General features: G+C 45.6%; 1 protein-coding gene across 1 annotated transcript in view; it reads left to right on the top strand.

Annotated features, from left to right (window-relative positions):
• The window catches only part of LOC146869601 (butyrophilin subfamily 3 member A2-like), a 721276-nt gene that overhangs the window by 352473 nt on the left and 348739 nt on the right, over window positions 1-20064 (top strand). The window contains exon 4 of the mRNA XM_085640159.1: window positions 13228-13506. Within this exon, the coding sequence (XP_085496285.1) occupies window positions 13228-13506 (279 nt within the window). The remainder of the gene's footprint in view (window positions 1-13227; window positions 13507-20064) is intronic.

Below are 20064 nucleotides of genomic sequence, written 5' to 3'. Positions count from 1 at the left end.
TCATGGATTGACAAACCCTTTTGATGTTTCTCATTAAGGAGTGTTGGAGCTAAGTATACCTCATCCAGTGTTGAGTATACCCAGTCATTGACCGGTGCCAGCTTCATGGCCCAGTAGTACTTTTTAATATCTGGTGGTGCTATACCTTATCATGTATCTCTATCATCAGCTTGCTAAGTGCCATCAATGGTGTCGCACCGTTCCACAGCACCAAAAGAATTTCAGCCCCCAGTGTGCAGAAAATGTTGTCTGGAAACCTGTGTGGGGAATTTTGAAGGACATACAAGAACTTTGGCAGAAAAATACATTTAAACATGGCAGTTGTTAGACCTGGCACCATTGGCGTGGGTCACCCTTCCATTTTTGTCTGTGCCTCAATGTGTTTTGTGTTGGTGTTAGCTGCTCAGGGCACTGTGCCACTGCCATCCAGTGCCACAGTGCAAGTGCTCCCTATGGTAAAATGTATTATGTGAATTGACTTCCACGGTTGGTTTATTTGGTTTACTATCAGTCCCTAGTAGAGTGCACCAGGGGTGCCAAGGGCTTGTATATCCAAATGCTGCTAGTGGGCTTGCAGCACTGGTTGTGCCACCCACCGAAGCAGCGGGGTAAAATGTGTCTAGGGTCTGCCACTGCAGAACCTGCGCGCGGTCTGGTACCGTCGCGCTGACTGAGCAAGTGTCCCCACTTACCAGTCCCTAAACCTTCCCTTAACTACATGTTAGTCACCCCTCTGGTAGGCCTAAGCGCAGGGTGCATTGTAGGCCTAAGGTAGGACATGCCCTGGTGTGTGTGGCATGTCTTAATAGTGAATTACAGCCATTTTCGTTTTTCACTATTGAAGGCTACCTGCTCTCCATAGGCCAGAATGGGCTGCTGGGATCGCTACACGCGGTGACCTCAGTAGACTCAGAGAGCATGGTAGAAAGTCATGTTTAGTATGCCTGAACTCGGGATAATAAAATACATCTTTTAGTAAAGGTTATTTTAATATCCTGGGTTTGCAAATGCTACTTTTAGAAAGTTAGCCTTTGCGTGCCTGACCATCTCAGTCCGCCTCTGCTGTGGGTGTGTGTTCTGCCTAGCAACAGTACAGGAGCAGGGCTGGGGGATTCCAGGAGACAGGTTGGCTGCCAGGTGGTGGGTAGAGAGATTACACCAGGATGGGTGGGAGGAGTACACCCTGACTCTTGAATAGACCTGTGCTCTGCCACCACAAAGCCGGCGCCGCCCCCTGTGGAGCGGCTGATGTCTCTGCCCTGCTGCTGAAAGGAAAGAGCAGAGTCACCAAAACAAAGTACTCCAGAAACTGGACTGAGCCAGGCCCAGGCCCCCTGGCGCTAAAGAACAAAAGAATCACTGTATAAAAGTAGGAGCCTGGCTCCTAAGAAATCAGATCCAGATTGAACCACAAAGGAACTCTGCCCGAGAGAAGAAGCTGAAGGAGGAGTAACTTTCCCTGACCTGAGGGACTGGCCTGCAGTAGGTGCCTTGCTGAGGAAGGAGAGGAAAAGACTGAAAGAGACTTTGCACTTTGTTTTCAACTATCTCCAAGGGCTTGGAAGAAGAGCTTGCCCCCTGAACTGAACCCCAGGACCAGTGGGTTCACCGTGTCTCCGCTCGTCTGAGAACTCGAGCCGTGTGCTTTCTCCCGCCGGAGTGCTCTGCGCACCTTGCCACCCCTCCTAGGGCTGTGACACCCAGAAGCCTGGCCGCCTCCCCTCGCCGAGAGCCCCGCTCTACCTGAGTCGCTCTGGACCCATCGAGGCTGGCCGCCCCGCTTCCCTGTCACCTGCCTGCCACTGGAGCGTGCCTGGTGCCCTCTCGCCCTCCCGCCGGATGTCTAATTGGGAAGTGAAATCAAGCCTCGGACGGCCGCCCGTACGTCGTAACGTATCCGGCCGCCCCGCTTCACCTCCCAGCCTGAGTCTGACCGTGCCGCCCTCCGCAGTGACCTCCCGCACAGTCCGTGTCGGAGGCCCTGGGCCGCACCTGTCTACCGAGAGCCGCCCGCTGAATTCTTGATCCGGAGACCCGCGAGGTGCAGAACCTGCATCTCCCCCGAAGACTCGTCCAAGCACATCGCACGTTCCCAGGTACAGTGAACTCTCTATCGGACTCGGGGTCCGCAACGTTCTGATTTCCCCGTATCACTGTATCCCGGGTGTACTGCGCATCATCGTGACTGGACCGACTTAACCGAGCCCTGTGAAGCGCTCGTGATCCAATAAGTTACCAAAGACAAGAACAGTGCCTAATTATCATCTTGTGGCCTCCATTTCGCAACCGTTATTGATGGTCTTGTATATGCCTGCGTAACAAAGAATCTTTTATATAAAGCATCCGTATTTTTTATACAACTTACGCCTGGTGTCCATTTGTGGGGGATCGTTGTGGTTTACTGTGTGTGATCATAAATGCTTAACTGACTAGCGCCCTGAAGTTTAGCCCTGACTGCTCGCGCCACACTACCTATAGGGTGAGCAGGGGTTGTTCCGAAGGGGTAATTCTCTCGCCCTGAATAGAAGCAGGGACCACTGCTTGTCACAAGTACCTACCTGTGCCAACCAGAGGTTCCCCATTCTAACAGCAGTCCTGCTGGGTAACAAGGACGGTAGAGTCCTCCAATGTCCCCATCGCTCATAAATATATCTAATAGTATGTAGAGGTTGTGGTCGAAGAAATCTTTCCTATCCCCAGTAACATAGATATTGAGGTAGCAGAAGCCGTGTGGTGCTATCTGTATCAAGCAGGCTTTCGGTGCGGCTAGAATTGTCCCACTTAATGGAGACAGAAGTGACTTTCCCAAATTTATTTTTATCCACAGTACCCAATATTTACAAATATTTGCAGTAGCCTATCAATTGTAACCTTGGCCTGAGCCACATATAGCAGTATACAATGTGAATAAAGTGAGATTCTTTCATCCGATGTTTCTTCCCAATTCAACCCTCAAACCATGGGATCTGCTTCAACAAATGCGTCCGAACCCAAAGCTAACACTAACAGGAACAAGCATTTGCAATGCAATAGGTCTCGCATTTATAAGAGCTTGAGCTATTGGCATTGTAAAATTACAATGCCTTTTATTTATGTTTTGGTTTTAAAACAAATAAAAGGCATTGTCATTTACAATGTCAGTAGCATAAACTCGCATAAAAGCAGTGTGTGGAGTGCAGCAGTGCAGCAGTGTGCAGCGTGCAGCAGTGTGCGGCGTGCAGCAGTGTGCGGCGTGCAGCACTGTGCGGCGTGCAGCACTGTGCGGCGTGCAGCATGCAGCAGTGAGTAATGCCGCAGTGTGCAGCGGTGTGCAGCAGTGTGCGGCGTGCGGCGTGCAGCAGTGTGCGGCGTGCAACGGCATGCAGGAGTGTGCGGCGTGCAGCAGTGTGCGGCGTGCAGCAGTGTGCGGCGTGCAGCAGTGTGCAGCAGTCTGTGGCGTGCAGCAGTCTGTGGCGTGCAGCAGTGTGCAGCAGTGTGCGCCGTGCAGCGGTGTGCGGCGTGCGCCGTGCAGCGGCGTGCAGCAGCGTGAGGCGTGCAGCAGCGTGAGGCATGCAGCAGTGTGTAATGCAGCAGTGTGTAATGCAGCAGTGTGTGGTGTGCGGTAGTGTGCGGCGTGCAGCAGTGTGTGGTGTGCGGTAGTGTGCGGCATGCAGCAGTGTGCGGCGTGCAGCAGTGTGCGGCATTCAGCAGAGACACGTGGAGGGTGAGGAGAGACACGTGGAGGGTGAGGAGGGACACGTGTGGAGGGTGAGGAGGGACACGTGTGGAGGGTGAGGAGAGACACGTGTGGAGGGTGAGGAGAGACGTGTGGAGGGTGAGGAGAGACACGTGTGGAGGGTGAGGAGAGACACGTGTGGAGCGTGAGGAGGAGACACGTGTGGAGCGTGAGGAGGAGACACATGTGGAGGGTGAGGAGGAGACACGTGAGGAGACACGTGTGGAGGGTGAAGAGAGACACGTGTGGAGGGTGAAGAGAGACGTGTGGAGGGTGAAGAGAGACACGTGTGGAGGGTGAAGAGAGACACGTGTGAAGGGTGAGGAGAGACACGTGTGGAGGGTGAGGGGAGACACGTGTGGAGGGTGAGGAGAGACCCGTGTGGAGGGTGAGGAGAGACACGTGGAGGGTGAGGAGAGACACGTGGAGGGTGAGGAGGGACACGTGTGGAGGGTGAGGAGAGACGTGTGGAGGGTGAGGAGAGACGTGGAGGAGAGACGTGGAGGGTGAGGAGAGACACATGGAGGGTGAGGTGGAGGGTGAGGAGAGACACGTGGAGGGTGAGGTGGAGGGTGAGGAGAAACAGAGTTGGAGGGTGAGGAGAGACGGAGGTGGAGGGTGAGGAGAGACGGAGGTGGAGGGTGAGGAGAGACCGAGGTGGAGGGTGAGGAGAGACCGACTTCTGTATCCTGTTGCAGAGCCCATTAGGATGTATTCTCATCTCTTTATCTCTGTTCCTCCTAGGTAAATTAGGTATTTTGACTACAAGTTGTTTGGATTTTCCTCCATTTCCCAGGCAGCCAATACCTTTTGACCAAGATCAACATTGATCAGTTCAGGCTATTAAGCGTAGTCTCTCTCTTAGCTGGCTTGTGGTGACTCCTTTCTCTCACTCGTGTTTTTTCAGCAGGCTGAAAATAAGGAGGCTCCTTTTCCCCTCCCGCTGTTGTGCTGATGTTTTTCTGTGCAATAGTTTGAGGGCGTGCAAGAACTTTTTACAAAATACGGGTTCAGTGTGCTTATAAACAGAGTATGCTGGAGCTGTTCTTGCTGCAGGTGTATTTTGATATAGCTAAAGGAACAGCGTCTGAAAATACATAGTGATCTGACTAGAATTCAAGGTGAGTAGAGCTTTCGCACAGTGTCAAGGCATTGTTGGAGTGCTTATTTTTTGTGCAAAGACTGTTTTTTTGCTTACCTTGCCCTTGAAATGTTTTTGGTGCTTGTGGTACTGTGATGGCAGCTCTGGGCTTAAGTTATTTAAGTGTTTGAAGAGTTGCAGAGGGGTTTTCGCTTCTCTGATCGTTTCATAGTCATTCTTAGGAATAAGTTATCCCATATACTTTTAGTGTATTTTATACGGTTACAGCTTTTATGCAAGAGTAATGTATCCTTGCGATAGTCACCTTTTGTCATTCACTCTGGTTATGCAGGCCTCTCAATCGGTGGATCTAAATTAGTAAAATTGCTGCCACAGTTTTCAGATTGCTGCAGCTTAATAGGTTTGCATGTGACAGCAGGTAATATCTTTTCATATATGTGGAACCCCCTCACCCCCGATGTTATAAACAACCTACCTCTTCAAGCTTTAAGGTGTTGCTAGGTAGTTGATGCTAGTTTTTTAGTTGTGGAATTTGTTTTAATGAATAAATGAAATTAAGGTGCCATTTATGTAAAGTTTGTCGGCGCTTATTAGTGTTTTTTTTCAAGGTATGTGAAGGTAATGCATACTTTGTGAGGTCAACTTTATTTCCTCACCCTGCACTGTTGCAGAGGATTGTTTGTTTCTCACCAGATGCAACCAATGAATGTTATTCATAGTGTTTCTGCTTTGAACAAGAAGTTGTTAAAATAGCGGGCTCAGTGAGCTGAACATCAATGGCGGAGATCTGTGTATAACCTGTAGTTCGTAAGTTTAAATGCTGACTGTCAACCCACATGAAGTTGATAAAAGGACATCTTTGAGTTGGATAATTAATGCTCATTTGATTTCAGCATGGACAGACAATTTGGTTTATGGCCGTATAATCCAAATGGCGCTCTTTCTTTCCCAAAAGAATAATACATATTTTTTTTGTAGTCTGTTCCGCACGAATCAAATCCTAACAAGTAGTTACAGCTTGTTTAGTAGCTGTGTATTGAGCTTTGTAAATGATTGATGAATATTGATTATATCATAGATACCTGTTAAAATCTTGCTTCAAATGTGCATTTTCAGACTTGTGAAATGTTATCTTTCAGCACAGAATACTACAGAAGGATGGCGAGAGGAACTGTCTGGGTCAGAGAGTGGACTCTTAAGTGGCTTGCAAATGTAACATAACCCAGCCCCCATATTAAAGTAACCTCACCTGCTTTGGTCAGATGCACCCACAGCTGATGTAGGCAATGAACAGTTCCGTGGTCACTCTTCCTTAATATTCTCACCGAAAGCATTAGCCCATTACATAAAGTTGTCTCCAATCCGTGAAGTAACCGCAGTGTAACATAGCGTTGTGCTTAACATCAGTGCCTGCAAAGTAGCTTAATCATTATTTTATCCAAACATCAAAGGGCTGGGTGAGAAGGGAGGGGGGAATACAAGGGTCAAAGAGGCAGGGAGAGCGACGTAAAGCCATATGGCTGCTTTGCGCGCGTGCACGCCTCGTGCACTGTAGCTCTACGCCAGGGGAAGCGCTTTCAAAAATCCACTTACAAAATGTGTCAAAGAGACAGCTTTCGCTGTCTCAGCCAGACCTAAAAAGCAACAGACCAGTTTCAGGCTGGGGTTAGGGCGCCACAATCTTGCATCTCAGTCTGCCTCAAGGAGGCCTTCTTCCAAACAGCGAGACTTGGTTAATAAATGCCTTACAAATGCAGTGCAAGTACTGGTGGTGTAGGGCGGATGCAGAGTATCCATAACGGAGTGGGCGTTTGTAGGAAGTTGTTGCAGGGTGTAGAAAAGGGATTTTCAGAAATAGGCGCTTTTTTTACGATTATGCTACACTTTATCTAATAGAACGCTATGCAAACTAGCCCTGGTTAATAAGTCAACCCATTTAATTCACTTTCATGAATAGGACACTACTAGCCCACTTTTGTGAACATGCTCTAGTGTTGTACTTCTGCTGCCAAACTAGGGGGCATATCAACAACAACCGGCGATAATTATCGCTCAGCGCTCTTAGCGTGAGGATAATTATCGCCGGCTAGCGTGAATTTTTATCGCTGAGATAGCGTGCTATTAGCAACGCTTATCTCAATAGCGATAAAAATCTACACGCTAACAGGTTAACGTGAGATTATCGCTGGAAACCCAGCGATAATCACACGTTACCCTGTTGATAGGGACAGGCAAACTTAGCCATGATATCCTCCTTCCATAGGATATCATGGCTAAGTCTGAAAATTAGCAGACGTAAAAAAGCAGCGTTAACCGCGGTTAGCGCTGCTTTTTTTGTCTCCAACAGGGTTAGCGACATTCTTGATAATAGGAGAAATGTCGCTTAGCGACATTTCTCCTATTATTTTACTCTGGAACGCCCCCTTTGCATCTCATTAGAGATGCAAGGGGAAGCGTCGAGTAAAAGGGTGCTAACATGCAAATTTGCGTGTTAGCACCCTGTTGTTGATAGGGCGCTAGTTTTATCTCTGCTTTTTTGGCTTTTAAAGCCAAAAAAGCAGAGATAAAGCCCTTGTTGATATGCCCCCTAGGTCCTCCCACCCTCTCTGCTCCATAAACAAACAAGAAGTGGGGTCTAAATCAGCAGTTATTCTATAACACTCACATCCAAAAGCGCTCTGTACAACGTATTCACTCACTGGCTACCAGATCAGAAATCAGTGGCAAGAGTGATATTCACGCGAGCAAGAGAAATGCCCTACTGGCCCCTACCCAAAGGGTGTTAGAAAAAGACAGACTTGTGCTTTGGTGAGGGAGCCACACCTCTGGGCACCGGTGCTTAGCAACTCGAGGCGGGCAAGTCACTGAAAGCTCGAGCCTGGCTCAGCTCGAGGTGCTGTTGGAACCTCGAGCTCATAGCGAGCCGAGCTTTCGTGTGGCTTCTGTCTCTCCCCCTCCTTCCCATCCTCTACCCAGGATGTAGTATTACGGTCCAGGCTGCTTTGCGACTATGGAACTGGGAAAGCAGGTTCCAGTCTTGGCGTTGGTTCAAGAGCCTGTGATCCTGGGCAAATCACTTAATCTCACAATGCATGTGAACTGAGGCTCATTTAAAGCGCTCCAATACCTTTAAGTCGAGTTTGCGCTATATTTTGAGAACAGCAGAAGAATACACCAATAAGCAAAACACAAAGCCTTAACATAAAGAAAGATAAATAAAAACCAAAATGCGAGTTATGTAGGTGTACACTGTTCTACATGTATCCGCACGTATGTTTGCCCCCCTCGCAAAATATTTAAGATGTTTTGCATTATTCCAGAAAACAACCTTGACTTAAATATGCTCTCCTTCCCTGCGGTGTGCTTCATCTGTTGAAGTCTGCCAGCATGCATCCTTTCAAAATATTATTGTAATTGGATTTTTATAGCGCTTGTTATCCCTAACGAGGAGGCGAAGCGCCTATCTGAAAGCAATGGAGCAGAGCATCAAAGGGCTGGGAGGTTCCAGTCTTGGCGTTGTTTCAAGAGCCTGTGATCCTGGGCAAATCACTTAATCTCACAATGCATGTGAACTGAGGCTCATGTAAAGCGCTCCAATACCTTTAAGTCGAGTTTGCGCTATATTTTGAGAACAGCAGAAGAATACACCAATAAGCAAAACACAAAGCCTTAACATAAAGAAAGATAAATAAAAACCAAAATGCGAGTTATGTAGGTGTACACTGTAAAATCTACACGCGAGGAAGCCAAACGGGCCTAGTGAAAGCAGGGGAGCGAGCGCTGCATTTCATTAAAGTGATCACAGACACGGCAATCAAGCAGGATGGCTCTGTCTCCCTTCACGCCCAGGGAGGAGGGAGATGCGAGCAGAGCATCAAAGGGCTGGGTGAGAAGGGAGGGGGGAATGCAAGGGTCAAAGCGGCGAAAGGGAAAGTAATCGAGCAGAGCATCAAAGGGCTGGGTGAGAAGGGAGGGGGGAATGCCAGCAACAGAGGAGCCCGCGAAAGTGAAAGTGATCGTGATTACGATCGCTACGGAGGAAAGACACATGGTGCTGCGCGCGTGCACGTTCACGTGCACTGTAGCTTTAGGCCACGGCAGCACTTTGAAAAGCCCAGATATAAAATGTCTCTTCGAGCCTTTGGCTCGCGAGACCTAAAAAGGGACATCCCTGCCTCATTCCCCAGCCTACTTGAACTGGGCTAGACACAGCCCCATTGACCCGTACCCTAGTCAATGGTTGCACATAGGGGAGCTCAACCCAAAGCCTGTAGTTGGGGCCAAACCCGATCTTTTTCAACACTTCAAACATTAATGTCATTCCAGGGTGTCTAAGGACATAGTTGTGTCTAAGGACATATCGAGGGGACTCCCTTACTGCATTCCATACACTCAGGCAGTCTCCTGAGATTAAGTTTTGTTCCCCTTTTTGACTTAAAACCTGATTGGTTCAGATGGACCAAAGTCAATACAACGTGCTGCTATCTGCATGCTGGGACTTTTCTAAGAATCTTACCTTTTGCATGAACTAACAAGATAGACCTATATGAGACACAGTCATCATGTGGCTTTGCTTTCTTCAATATTACCACTATATTTGGTAAACGGAGGTTGCATGGGAGCTGGTCCTTTCTTAGCGCTTCCTCAAACCTATGTATCAGTTTATTGGCCAGACTTTTATACAGCACCATGATTAGACCATTCTTCCCGCCATTTTGTCTGATAGCATTCCTGGTTTCCGTATCAATGCAGTCCTTGTCGTAGGTGACCTTAACTTTCCAAAGTAATCTGCAAAGGCCTCTGCTACTTTATTACCTCATATGATCTGCCCAGAGGGTGACTTCACTTCCGATACCCAGTCTCTGGTTTACTCTGCACCTCAGCAAGGCTCTGCTTTCCAGATTTGTCGCGAGACCAGGAAACCAGTGAGTGCTCGCGTCTCTCTCAGCATGGCTCCTATATTCCTGTTGTTTACAGAAGAGATGATGCCCCCATCTCCTGGCTCTGTGTCCAGTGAAAAACCTACTATATTCCCAGAATTTGTTCCTCTATTGATTGCATCTAATTTAGTTCTTTTCTTTTTCTTTTCCCTGCAATGTGCACTATTACCTGCCCCCTTTTCAACGTCTTATATGCCTCAGTTTCATGCCAGATCCCCACATTCTCTGCAAAATTATGATCAGTAACATTGTGCAATTTATCGGCAAATTTCGTATTTTAAGGTACAAAGAATCTGTACACCATTCCTCCCTGGTACCAAGAGTCTATATACGATCCCTCTCCGGTACCAAGAATCTATATACCAATCCTCTCCGGTACCATGAATCTGTATACCATTCCTCTCCGGTATCAGGAATCTATATACCATTCATCTCCGGTACCAAGAATCTATATACCATTCCTCTCTGGTTCCAAGAATCTGTATACCAATCCTCTCTGGTACCAAAAATCTGTATACCAATCCTCTCCGGTACCAAGAATATGTATACCATTCCTCTCCGGTAGCAAGAATCTATATACCAATCCTCTCCGGTACCAAGAATCTGTATACCATTCCTCTCCAGTACCAAGATTCTGTATACCAATCCTCTCGGGTACCAAGAATCTATATAGCAATCCCCTCCGGTACCAAGAATCTGTATACCATTCCTCTCCGGTACCAAGAATCTATATACCATTCCTCTCCTGTATAAGAATCTATATACCATTCCTCTCCGGTACCAAGAATGTATATACCAATCCTATCCGGTACCCAAAATCTGTATACCATTCCTCACCGGTACCAAAAATCTATATACCATTACTCTCCGGTACCAAGAATCTATATACCAATCCTCTCCGGTACCAAGAATCTGTATACCATTCCTCTCCAGTAGCAAGAATCTATATACCAATCCTCTCCGGTACAAAGAATCTGTATACCATTCCTCTCTGGTATGAGGAATCTATATACCAATCATCTCCGGTACCAAGAATTTATATACCATTCCTCTCCAGTACCAAGATTCTGTATACCAATCCTCTCGGGTACCAAGAATCTATATACCAATCCCCTCCGGTACCAAGAATCTGTATACCATTACTCTCCGGTACCAAGAATCTATTTACCAATCCTCTCCAGTACCAAGAATCTGTATACCATTCCTCTCCGGTAGCAAGAATCTATATACCAATCCTCTCCGGTACCAAGAATCTGTATACCATTCCTCTCTGGTATGAGGAATCTATATACCAATCATCTCCGGTACCAAGATTCTGTATACCAATCCTCTCGGGTACCAAGAATCTATATACCAATCCCCTCCGGTACCAAAAATCTATATACCATTACTCTCCGGTACCAAGAATCTATTTACCAATCCTCTCCAGTACCAAGAATCTGTATACCATTCCTCTCCGGTAGCAAGAATCTATATACCAATCCTCTCCGGTACCAAGAATCTGTATACCATTCCTCTCTGGTATGAGGAATCTATATACCAATCATCTCCGGTACCAAGAATCTATATACCATTCCTCTCCAGTACCAAGATTCTGTATACCAATCCTCTCGGGTACCAAGAATCTATATACCAATCCCCTCTGGTACCAAGAATCTGTATACCATTCCTCTCCGGTACCAAGAATTTATATACCATTCCTCTCCTGTATAAGAATCTATATACCATTCCTCTCCGGTACCAAGAATGTATATACCAATCCTATCCGGTACCCAAAATCTGTATACCATTCCTCACCGGTACCAAAAATCTATATACCATTACTCTCCGGTACCAAGAATCTATATACCAATCCTCTCCGGTACCAAGAATCTGTATACCATTCCGCTCCGGTACCATGAATCTATTTACCAATCCTCTCCAGTACCAAGAATCTGTATACCATTCCTCACCGGTACCAAGAATCTATATACCATTCCTCACCAGTACCAAGAATCTATATAACATTCCTCTCTGGTTCCAAGAATCTATATACCATTCCTCTCCTGTACCAATAATCTATATACCATTCCTCTCCGGTACCAGGAATCTATATACCATTCCTCTCCGGTACCAAGAATTTATATACCATTCCTCTCCGGTACCAAGAATCTATATACCATTCCTGTCCAGACCAAGAATCTATATACCATTCCTCTCCGGTACCAAGAATCTATATACCATTCCTCTCCGGTACCAAGAATCTATATACCATTCCTCTCCGGTACCAAGAATCTATATACCATTCCTCTCCGGTACCAAGAATCTATATACCATTCCTGTCCAGACCAAGAATCTATATACCATTCCTCTCCGGTACCAAGAATCTATATACCATTCCTCTCCGGTACCAAGAATCTATATACCATTCCTCTCCGGTACCAAGAATCTATATACCATTCCTCTCCAGTTTCATTTTTCCCTCTTCTGAGCACTACCCATATAGGGAAGGGGTCAGATCATCCCCAGGCCTTTGCCAATCTCCTGTGTGACAACTGTGCGTCAGGAAATAGTCGATTCTTGACAAGCTGTTGTGTGCTCCTGAGTACAAGGTACACTGCCTTTTCATGGGATTTTGGCTCCCCATACATATACCAGTGAGGCTCAAGGCCTCCAGGAATTGTGGCAGCGGGAGGTGCTCACGATGTAGTCTAACCTGGTCTCAGAGTCGTGTTAAGAAAAACAGTCTCTAAATCCAAAATGCAGAAGGTTTTGGTTACCAGAAATAATTACCAACTGTCCCTGACGGAGGCAGATTTATTGATAGCAAACTATTTGGCAAAGACCCTTGTTATAAGTATTGGAAGCTATGAAACGTCTGAAGATGGTATCTTCTTTACATATTAATTTTCGGCCTCATTATACCCGAAGGTCAATTCCTCAAAACCCAAGATTTCGTTTTTATTTACAGTCTGACGATATCTGACCTGGTTCCCAATTGCAAAATCCTATGATTTCATTACAATTTTATTGAAAGACGTTTGGCTTCACAATGGTTTCATGCATAAAGAATGGAAAATATTGTGTCAAATAAATCAGGAATTAATATAGGAAACCTGGGTTCACATTACAACTGGAGAGAATTAAGGAAGTCAGTGGAGACAACAAATGGGCCTTGTGAAGTTCTTGGGCCTGAGAATAAAACGCGTGACATGTTTTACAGTAGGACTTGATTGATAACAGACGGTTAGTTTATTTTGTGAAAGATAAAAACACACTTTTAGGCGGGGTGGGACTATGTACAGTTCACTAAGGCACAGCAGGGAATTTTTGATTGCACTGCCTCATCTGATAATACCATCTCAGTACACATTGGCATGTGCACAGCATCCATGGCATAAGCTCCCTTTTAAGTACTGCGACCTAACCTTCTCACAGAGGAGTAGGAAGCTCACGCCTAACCCTCCATAAACCTCTTGATTCCATTCTAGCTCTGGGCTCGAAGCCGCACATCCATCTGGAAGAATTACAACATGGAGGAATCGCGGTTGTGTGTGAATCTTCGGGCTGGTATCCTGAGCCAGAAGTACAGTGGAGAGATGGAGACGGGAATAACATATCCTCCTCCACCGAAGTGAAGGCTGTGGGTGGCAAACGCCTGTTTCATGTTAAGACGACTTATATCTTCAATGGTCATTCCAGCGCATTGTCCTGCTGCATCCGCAACCCCCTCCTGAGTGAGTGGAAGCAGGCTACAGTCCACATAACAGGTGAGAGCCAGACCAAACTGCATGTGTTAGGAAAGCTCAAAATGTGTATATTTGTTTATTTAGGAGTTAGAATGACCATAACATTTCAACCAGAAATGTTTATTAGAGTACTTATGCTAGTACACAGATGTGATGGTCGGGTGGTTAACCTTAGGCCACTGAAAAGATCTGCTACATATGTTCACGCCATATTGCCTGAACATCACAGTGAAAGACAGACAGACAAACATTCCTCAAATACATTTATTACTATTAAGACATCCAGGGGTGAAAAGTACATATTTACTGCAGTGTGGGGAGAGTGGGGTAGAATTCTTGAACTCTGGAAGAGAGGACCCGCGCTGCCCTCTGGTGGCAGAGCGCCAGTGAAGCAGGGGTAGAAGATGAAAAGACCGGGATTGGAAGGCCCAGATAGTGGCTTAAGGGCCACTAGCAGATTAAGGACAGCCAATCTTAGGGTCAGGGTTCTCCCTCCCTCGCCTGTCCCCTCATCCCTTCCTCCTAGCCTCCCATCATCCCTCGCCCTCCTCTCTCTCCTTTCAGGGTCGTCTCCACCCATGATCCTTCCTCCACTTCTCTTTCATTCGCCACCCTCGGTGCTCTCCTCTCCTCCAGTCTTTTCACCTTCCCTCTCTTCTTCGCCACATTCTTCATCTCATTTTTTCCATTTCTAGCTCATTGACACCTTTTTGTGCTGCTGATAAGTAAAGCGCATCTATAGTTCTTGGTGCTCAAGCGCTATATACAATTGTTAAATCAAATTCAGGCATTTGGGGGCCCCACAGTTCTCTCCTTTAAATATGTCCAGCAGCAGCTTGTACATTCTCAGTTTGCAGCTGAGAGCCAGGCAGCTTAGTGGCAATATGATGAGGTGGGAGTGTGCTTGGTTCACGTTTGAAACTTTGGGGGTTCTTCAGAGTTTGGCAGACATGTGACATATTTGACATTGTGCGGACGTGGCCATGTTGATTATAAAATATCCCATTGTAATGGATGGGCTGGAATAAACCCTAGCACGTGTGGCAGAGCAGGTGAAGTTCAGGTTGTTGAGGAAAATGAGTACAGTCAGTTATAGAGATGGGTGCTGACGAAGAGTTAATGTTCAGGACCTTAAAACTAGTCCATTCCTAATGTGTTCGCAAGAGTCATGCATATTAAGGCAATGTGCCATGAATCAACGCTTTGAAAGGAGTGTGTTTCGACAAGAACTACAAGTAAACAGGACTACATGGCCATCAAAACCTATGAGTAAATTGGCGGTCCAAGGCAACATGTTTAATCTGCTTCTCTACCATAGATGACTAGGGTTACACCTTGAGAACTTGGCAGGTGACATTCTTTGCACATGCAATGACCGCAGCAGTAGAAGCCTACAACACAAGTGTATGCACCATCATTGTTTTCTCATGCTCAAATCAAGGTCTGATGCCTCGACCTGTCTGAGGATAGACTTCTTTAGCTTTCCCAGAGATTGTCCATGGCATGGTTGTTGTATGTTGCACATTGTGCACTCCAATGTTAGGAGGTGGGTTGCTCCAGTGGATGGAGGACACTGTGTGCCCCTTCTCGGCTGAGACACATTCCTGGTGGGGGTGGGGAGGGTGCATGACTTCCAGCACATGCACCATGGAGAGGTGATGCAACAACCTCTTAGGAACAATGATGGCTTTAGTTTGTCTGACTGTCCTCTGTTTTGTCATTGTGAGTGTGGTAATCGTTATCCTGAGTATAGACCTGTGTATATGCTGTATAATTTTTTTCCTGTAATTTCAGGAAAATTGCTCTATGTGCCTTAAATATTTTGGACTGGAATCCTGCATGACTTTTCTGAGCGAGCGTTACTTGAGGTACCACTGGAGACAGGTTCCAGCAGAAAATGTGATCCACAGGGCATTTTCTTCCTGAACCAGCCTTGTGGAAACATTGATGTAAAATTTCATGTTAAGTGAAATTAAGAAACTTTTGCAAATGTCATGTAATTCAGGCATTATTCACAATTATGTCTGCATATAAAAAATTATGCACAAGCAAAATTAAGGATTTGTTCAGCTATTATTAGACTGTTTTCTGGTGGCATTATTGATAGAGTTGTGTAGACCTACAGGGATCTCGCATCTATGGCATAAGAAGTGGACTATCTTGAAGGCCCACCTAATGTCCATCTGTCTCTGTGACATGGGTGTTTGCCATCTCTTCAAGGGCAGTCACAAGCCCAAGGTTTATTTGAATGACTTGTAGGTCTGAAGAATGGCTACTAGCCCATCCTCTACCACCACACCTGTAAGATTCTGGAAACTGGTTATCTTGTGATTGACGCTCTGGATCTTTTCTCCCTCCTCAGGGGAAACATTAGCGGTCTGGAACTTTCTGTCTTTGACGTAGCAGACATGCCAGTACTTATGGTAATGGGCACATCATTCCTGCTGTCGCTTATTTCCTGTCGTTGCTTCTGTGATTTCTTGTAGCAGCAAACGAGTCTACCCGTCATCATTGCACGGTGTGTTGGTGCATCGTTTGAGTCACATCAGGTGTTGCATCATCAGCTGTGCGGCTGCTCCTAGACAGAAATATCTCATTACCCACGAGTACCCTGCGATCCAGCTCTGGGCGACCCTCTTACCAATAGTCATCCGGTGGACCTTTACTTAGTCGACTGAGGATAAAGGCATTTGCACGGATTCAACACATTAAATTTACAGTGTAACCCATTTGTTCACACAAGGAGGATAAGAAAGCAGAGAATAAAGTTGAAGGGTTTTATTTCAAATTAGCCGTCAGGTTAAGGTAAACAAATCTCAATACCATGCTGTACATATACAGAATTACAACTGTATTACCCAATCTCCTAAAGAAATGTAGGCGCACCATAATAAGACCATTGAGCAGTTCAATCACAGCAATTCAGAAAATGAGTAAAAGCATTTGCTGCTCAGTAAAGAGTCTCTGATGCTCTCATCTCAACATGAGTAAAGTCTAAAGTCACTAATCTCAGATCTGAACCAATAAAGGTTCTGAAATCTAAGGGGATCTAAAAAATAAGGAAATGCAGGAAGGTGACAGATTTGCAGAAGCTCAATCTAGAGTCTTCTAGGGCACAGGGGAACAAGTGCTAGCCTCTGCCACACTTCAGCAAAGATTCAAAGGGGAACCATAGAGGCCTGAACCTCTCACCGTCCAGGGGACCGTGACCTAACGTATCAATTAGATTCCTCTGTGGAACACAGAGGGGGCGGGGGCGCTGGGAGCTAGATTAGAAGGTCCAGAGCCTGTGCTCCTGTGGGTCAGTCAAAGACTCAAAAATTAGGCTTCTGTTCCTAAGGAGGGAGAAAGAGTATTCTAAACAGTTGTGTCTAGACCAGGATCATGAGGACAGTCAACTAGACTGTCTCATGTTGTCCTCACCTCCCCACACCCCCCCACAAGGGGATGTCATGCTTCATCATAGGGCGGTGCTCCTCGTCGGGCCGGTGCTGAAATGCCCTATGGGTCCCAATTGCCCTTTCCATTCCCACGTTATGATCTGCAACATTTGCAGATTTTCCCAGACCAAACCTGTGAACGACATTGTTCTTGGCTCCCGTTCGTGCTAAACTTGGTGAACAGAAGCTTTCAGTTTGTGCTTCGGCTCTCCATGGTCCTAGTCAAGGTCCTTTTCTCAGACACTCTCTCAATCACTAATACAGTATTGTATCTATTCCCAAACTCACAAACCATATGAATGTACCTGCAAGGCAAAGACGCAAGCAGAAATGGGAAAACAGCATCTCATGTAGAAAGGATTACAGGCCTAGTGAGGGCAAGTTAGCATATGAAATCAGTGGTACGCAATTAATATGCGTGTGTAAGTGCAACTTACAAGTAAAAGAAAGCGTGAGTACATTAGGTTCATGTTACATTTTCATAAAGTAAAATAACTCTACATACATGTGTATCAATGTGACTAAGAACTGCATTATAAATGCAAATGCGAAACATTAGTACACACATTATATTATCTTTTTCATTTCAATGATAAACAATCTTTTGGAATGTAAGGATGGTTTTATCACATTTCCTAAGCCTGCAGTTCATGTTAAGGCACACAATGTATATGAATCTCTAGCTCTACAGTGAATGCACTTCAGTAATACATGTAAGTGCACTGCTTTACATTAATAATGTTAGGGCACACAGAGTACATGTGCTAAATGCACGTAAACATTGCATATTTGTGATTTGAAAGGGTGGAGACAAAATTATGCTGCTGCAATTGCATATACAAACCAGTGACTGGAAGAGTCAAGTTGTGTATCTGTCTCTCTCTCTCTCTCTCTCTGGGGAACAACCTTTACAACGCAACTTTTACAACGCACTACCTTTACAACGCATTTTTTACAACGCATAATCCATTACAACGCATGACATTACAACGCATGACACTACAACGCATTTTTAAAAACTACCTTTACAACGCATTCCATTACAACGCATACTACCATTACAACGCATACCATTACAACGCATAATATTACACTACACTATCCAACACTTACCCTACTGTTGCACCCCCTGGAGTTAGAATAGTAATTTTTACCCCTATACTATCCAACACTTACCCCACTGATGCACCCCCTGGAGTTAGAATAGTAATTTTTACCCCTATACTATCCAACACTTACCCTACTGATGCACCCCCTGGAGTTAGAATAGTAATTTTTACCCCTATACTATCCAACACTCACCCTACTGTTGCACCCCCTGGAGTTAGAATAGTAATTTTTACCCCTATACTATCCAACACTTACCCCACTGATGCACCCCCTGGAGTTAGAATAGTAATTTTTACCCCTATACTATCCAACACTTACCCTACTGATGCACCCCCTGGAGTTAGAATAGTAATTTTTACCCCTATACTATCCAACACTTACCCTACTGTTGCACCCCCTGGAGTTAGAATAGTAATTTTTACCCCTATACTATCCAACACTTACCCTACTGTTGCACCCCCTGGAGTTAGAATAGTAATTTTTACCCCTATACTATCCAACACTTACCCTACTGTTGCACCCCCTGGAGTTAGAATAGTAATTTTTACCCCTATTCTATCCAACACTTACCCTACTGTTGCACCCCCTGGAGTTAGAATAGTAATTTTTACCCCTATACTATCCAACACTTACCCTACTGTTGCACCCCCTGGAGTTAGAATAGTAATTTTTACCCCTATACTATCCAACAATTACCCTACTGTTGCACCCCCTGGAGTTAGAATAGTAATTTTTACCCCTATACTATCCAACACTTACCCTACTGTTGCACCCCCTGGAGTTAGAATAGTAATTTTTACCCCTATACTATCCAACACTTACCCCACTGTTGCACCCCCTGGAGTTAGAATAGTAATTTTTACCCCTATACTATCCAACACTTACCCTACTGTTGCACCCCCTGGAGTTAGAAAAGTAACTTTTACCCCTATACTATCTAATACTTACCTTAAATGTAATTTAATATTATGTGTTGTAATGGTATGCGTTGTAAAGGTAGTATGCGTTGTAATGGAAATGCGTTGTAAAGGTATTTTTTTAAAAATGCGTTGTAGTGTCATGCGTTGTAATGTCATGCGTTGTAATGGATTATGCGTTGTAAAAAATGCGTTGTAAGTGCATGCGTTGTAAAAGTGTGCGTTGTAACGTCATACATCCCTCTCTCTACCTTTCCCTCTCTCTCTTTCTCTCACTCTCCTTCTCTCCCTCTCTCTCTCTGTCTCACTTTCCTTCTCTTTCTCCTTTTCCCTCTCTCTCTCGTTCTCTCCCTCTCTCTTTCTCTCTCTCAATTTCCTTCTCCTTCTCTCTCTCACTCTCTCTCTATCTCTCTGACTTCCCTCTCCATCTCTCTCTCTCTCTCTTACTTTCCTTCTCCCTCTCTCTCTCTCTTTCTCTCCCTCTTTCTCTCTCTAACTTTCCCACTCCATCTCTCTCTCTTTCTCTCTCTCTCTCTCTGTCACTTTACTTCTCCCTCTCTTCCTCTCTCTCTTTCTCTCTCTCTGACGTTCCCTCTCCATCTCTCTCTCTCTGTCTCACTTTCATTCTCTCTCTCTCCCTCTTTCTCTCTCTCTGTTACTTTCCCTCTCCATCTCTCTCTCTCTGTCTCACTTTCCTTCTATCTCTCTTTCTCTCCCTCTCTCTTTCTCTCTCTCTCTAACTTTCCCTCTCCATCTCTCGCTCTGTCTCTCCCTCTCTCTTGTTCTCCCTCTTGCTGTCTCTTTTCTCTCACTCTCCATCTATCTCTCTGTGTCTCACTTCCCTTCTTCCCCTCTCTCTCTTTCTCTCCCTCTTTCTCTCTAACATTCCCTCTCCATCTCTCTCTGTCACTTTACTTCTCCGTCTTTCTCTCCCTCTCTCTCTCTCTCTCTCTCTCTCTCTCTCTCTCTCTCTCTCTCTCTCTCTCTCTGATGTTCCCTCTCCATCTCTCTCTGTGTCTCACTTTCCTTCTCCCTCTCTCTCTCTTTCGCTCTTTCTCTCCCTCTCTTACTTTCCCTCTCCATCTCTCTCTCTGCGTCTCACTTTCCTTCTC

This window comes from Triturus cristatus, chromosome 1_1 (assembly GCF_964204655.1).
Source record: "Triturus cristatus chromosome 1_1, aTriCri1.1, whole genome shotgun sequence".
In the NCBI taxonomy this organism is placed as follows: domain Eukaryota; kingdom Metazoa; phylum Chordata; class Amphibia; order Caudata; family Salamandridae; genus Triturus; species Triturus cristatus.
Note: the sequence above shows the minus strand (reverse complement) of the source record. Positions and strands in the feature narration are given on the sequence as shown.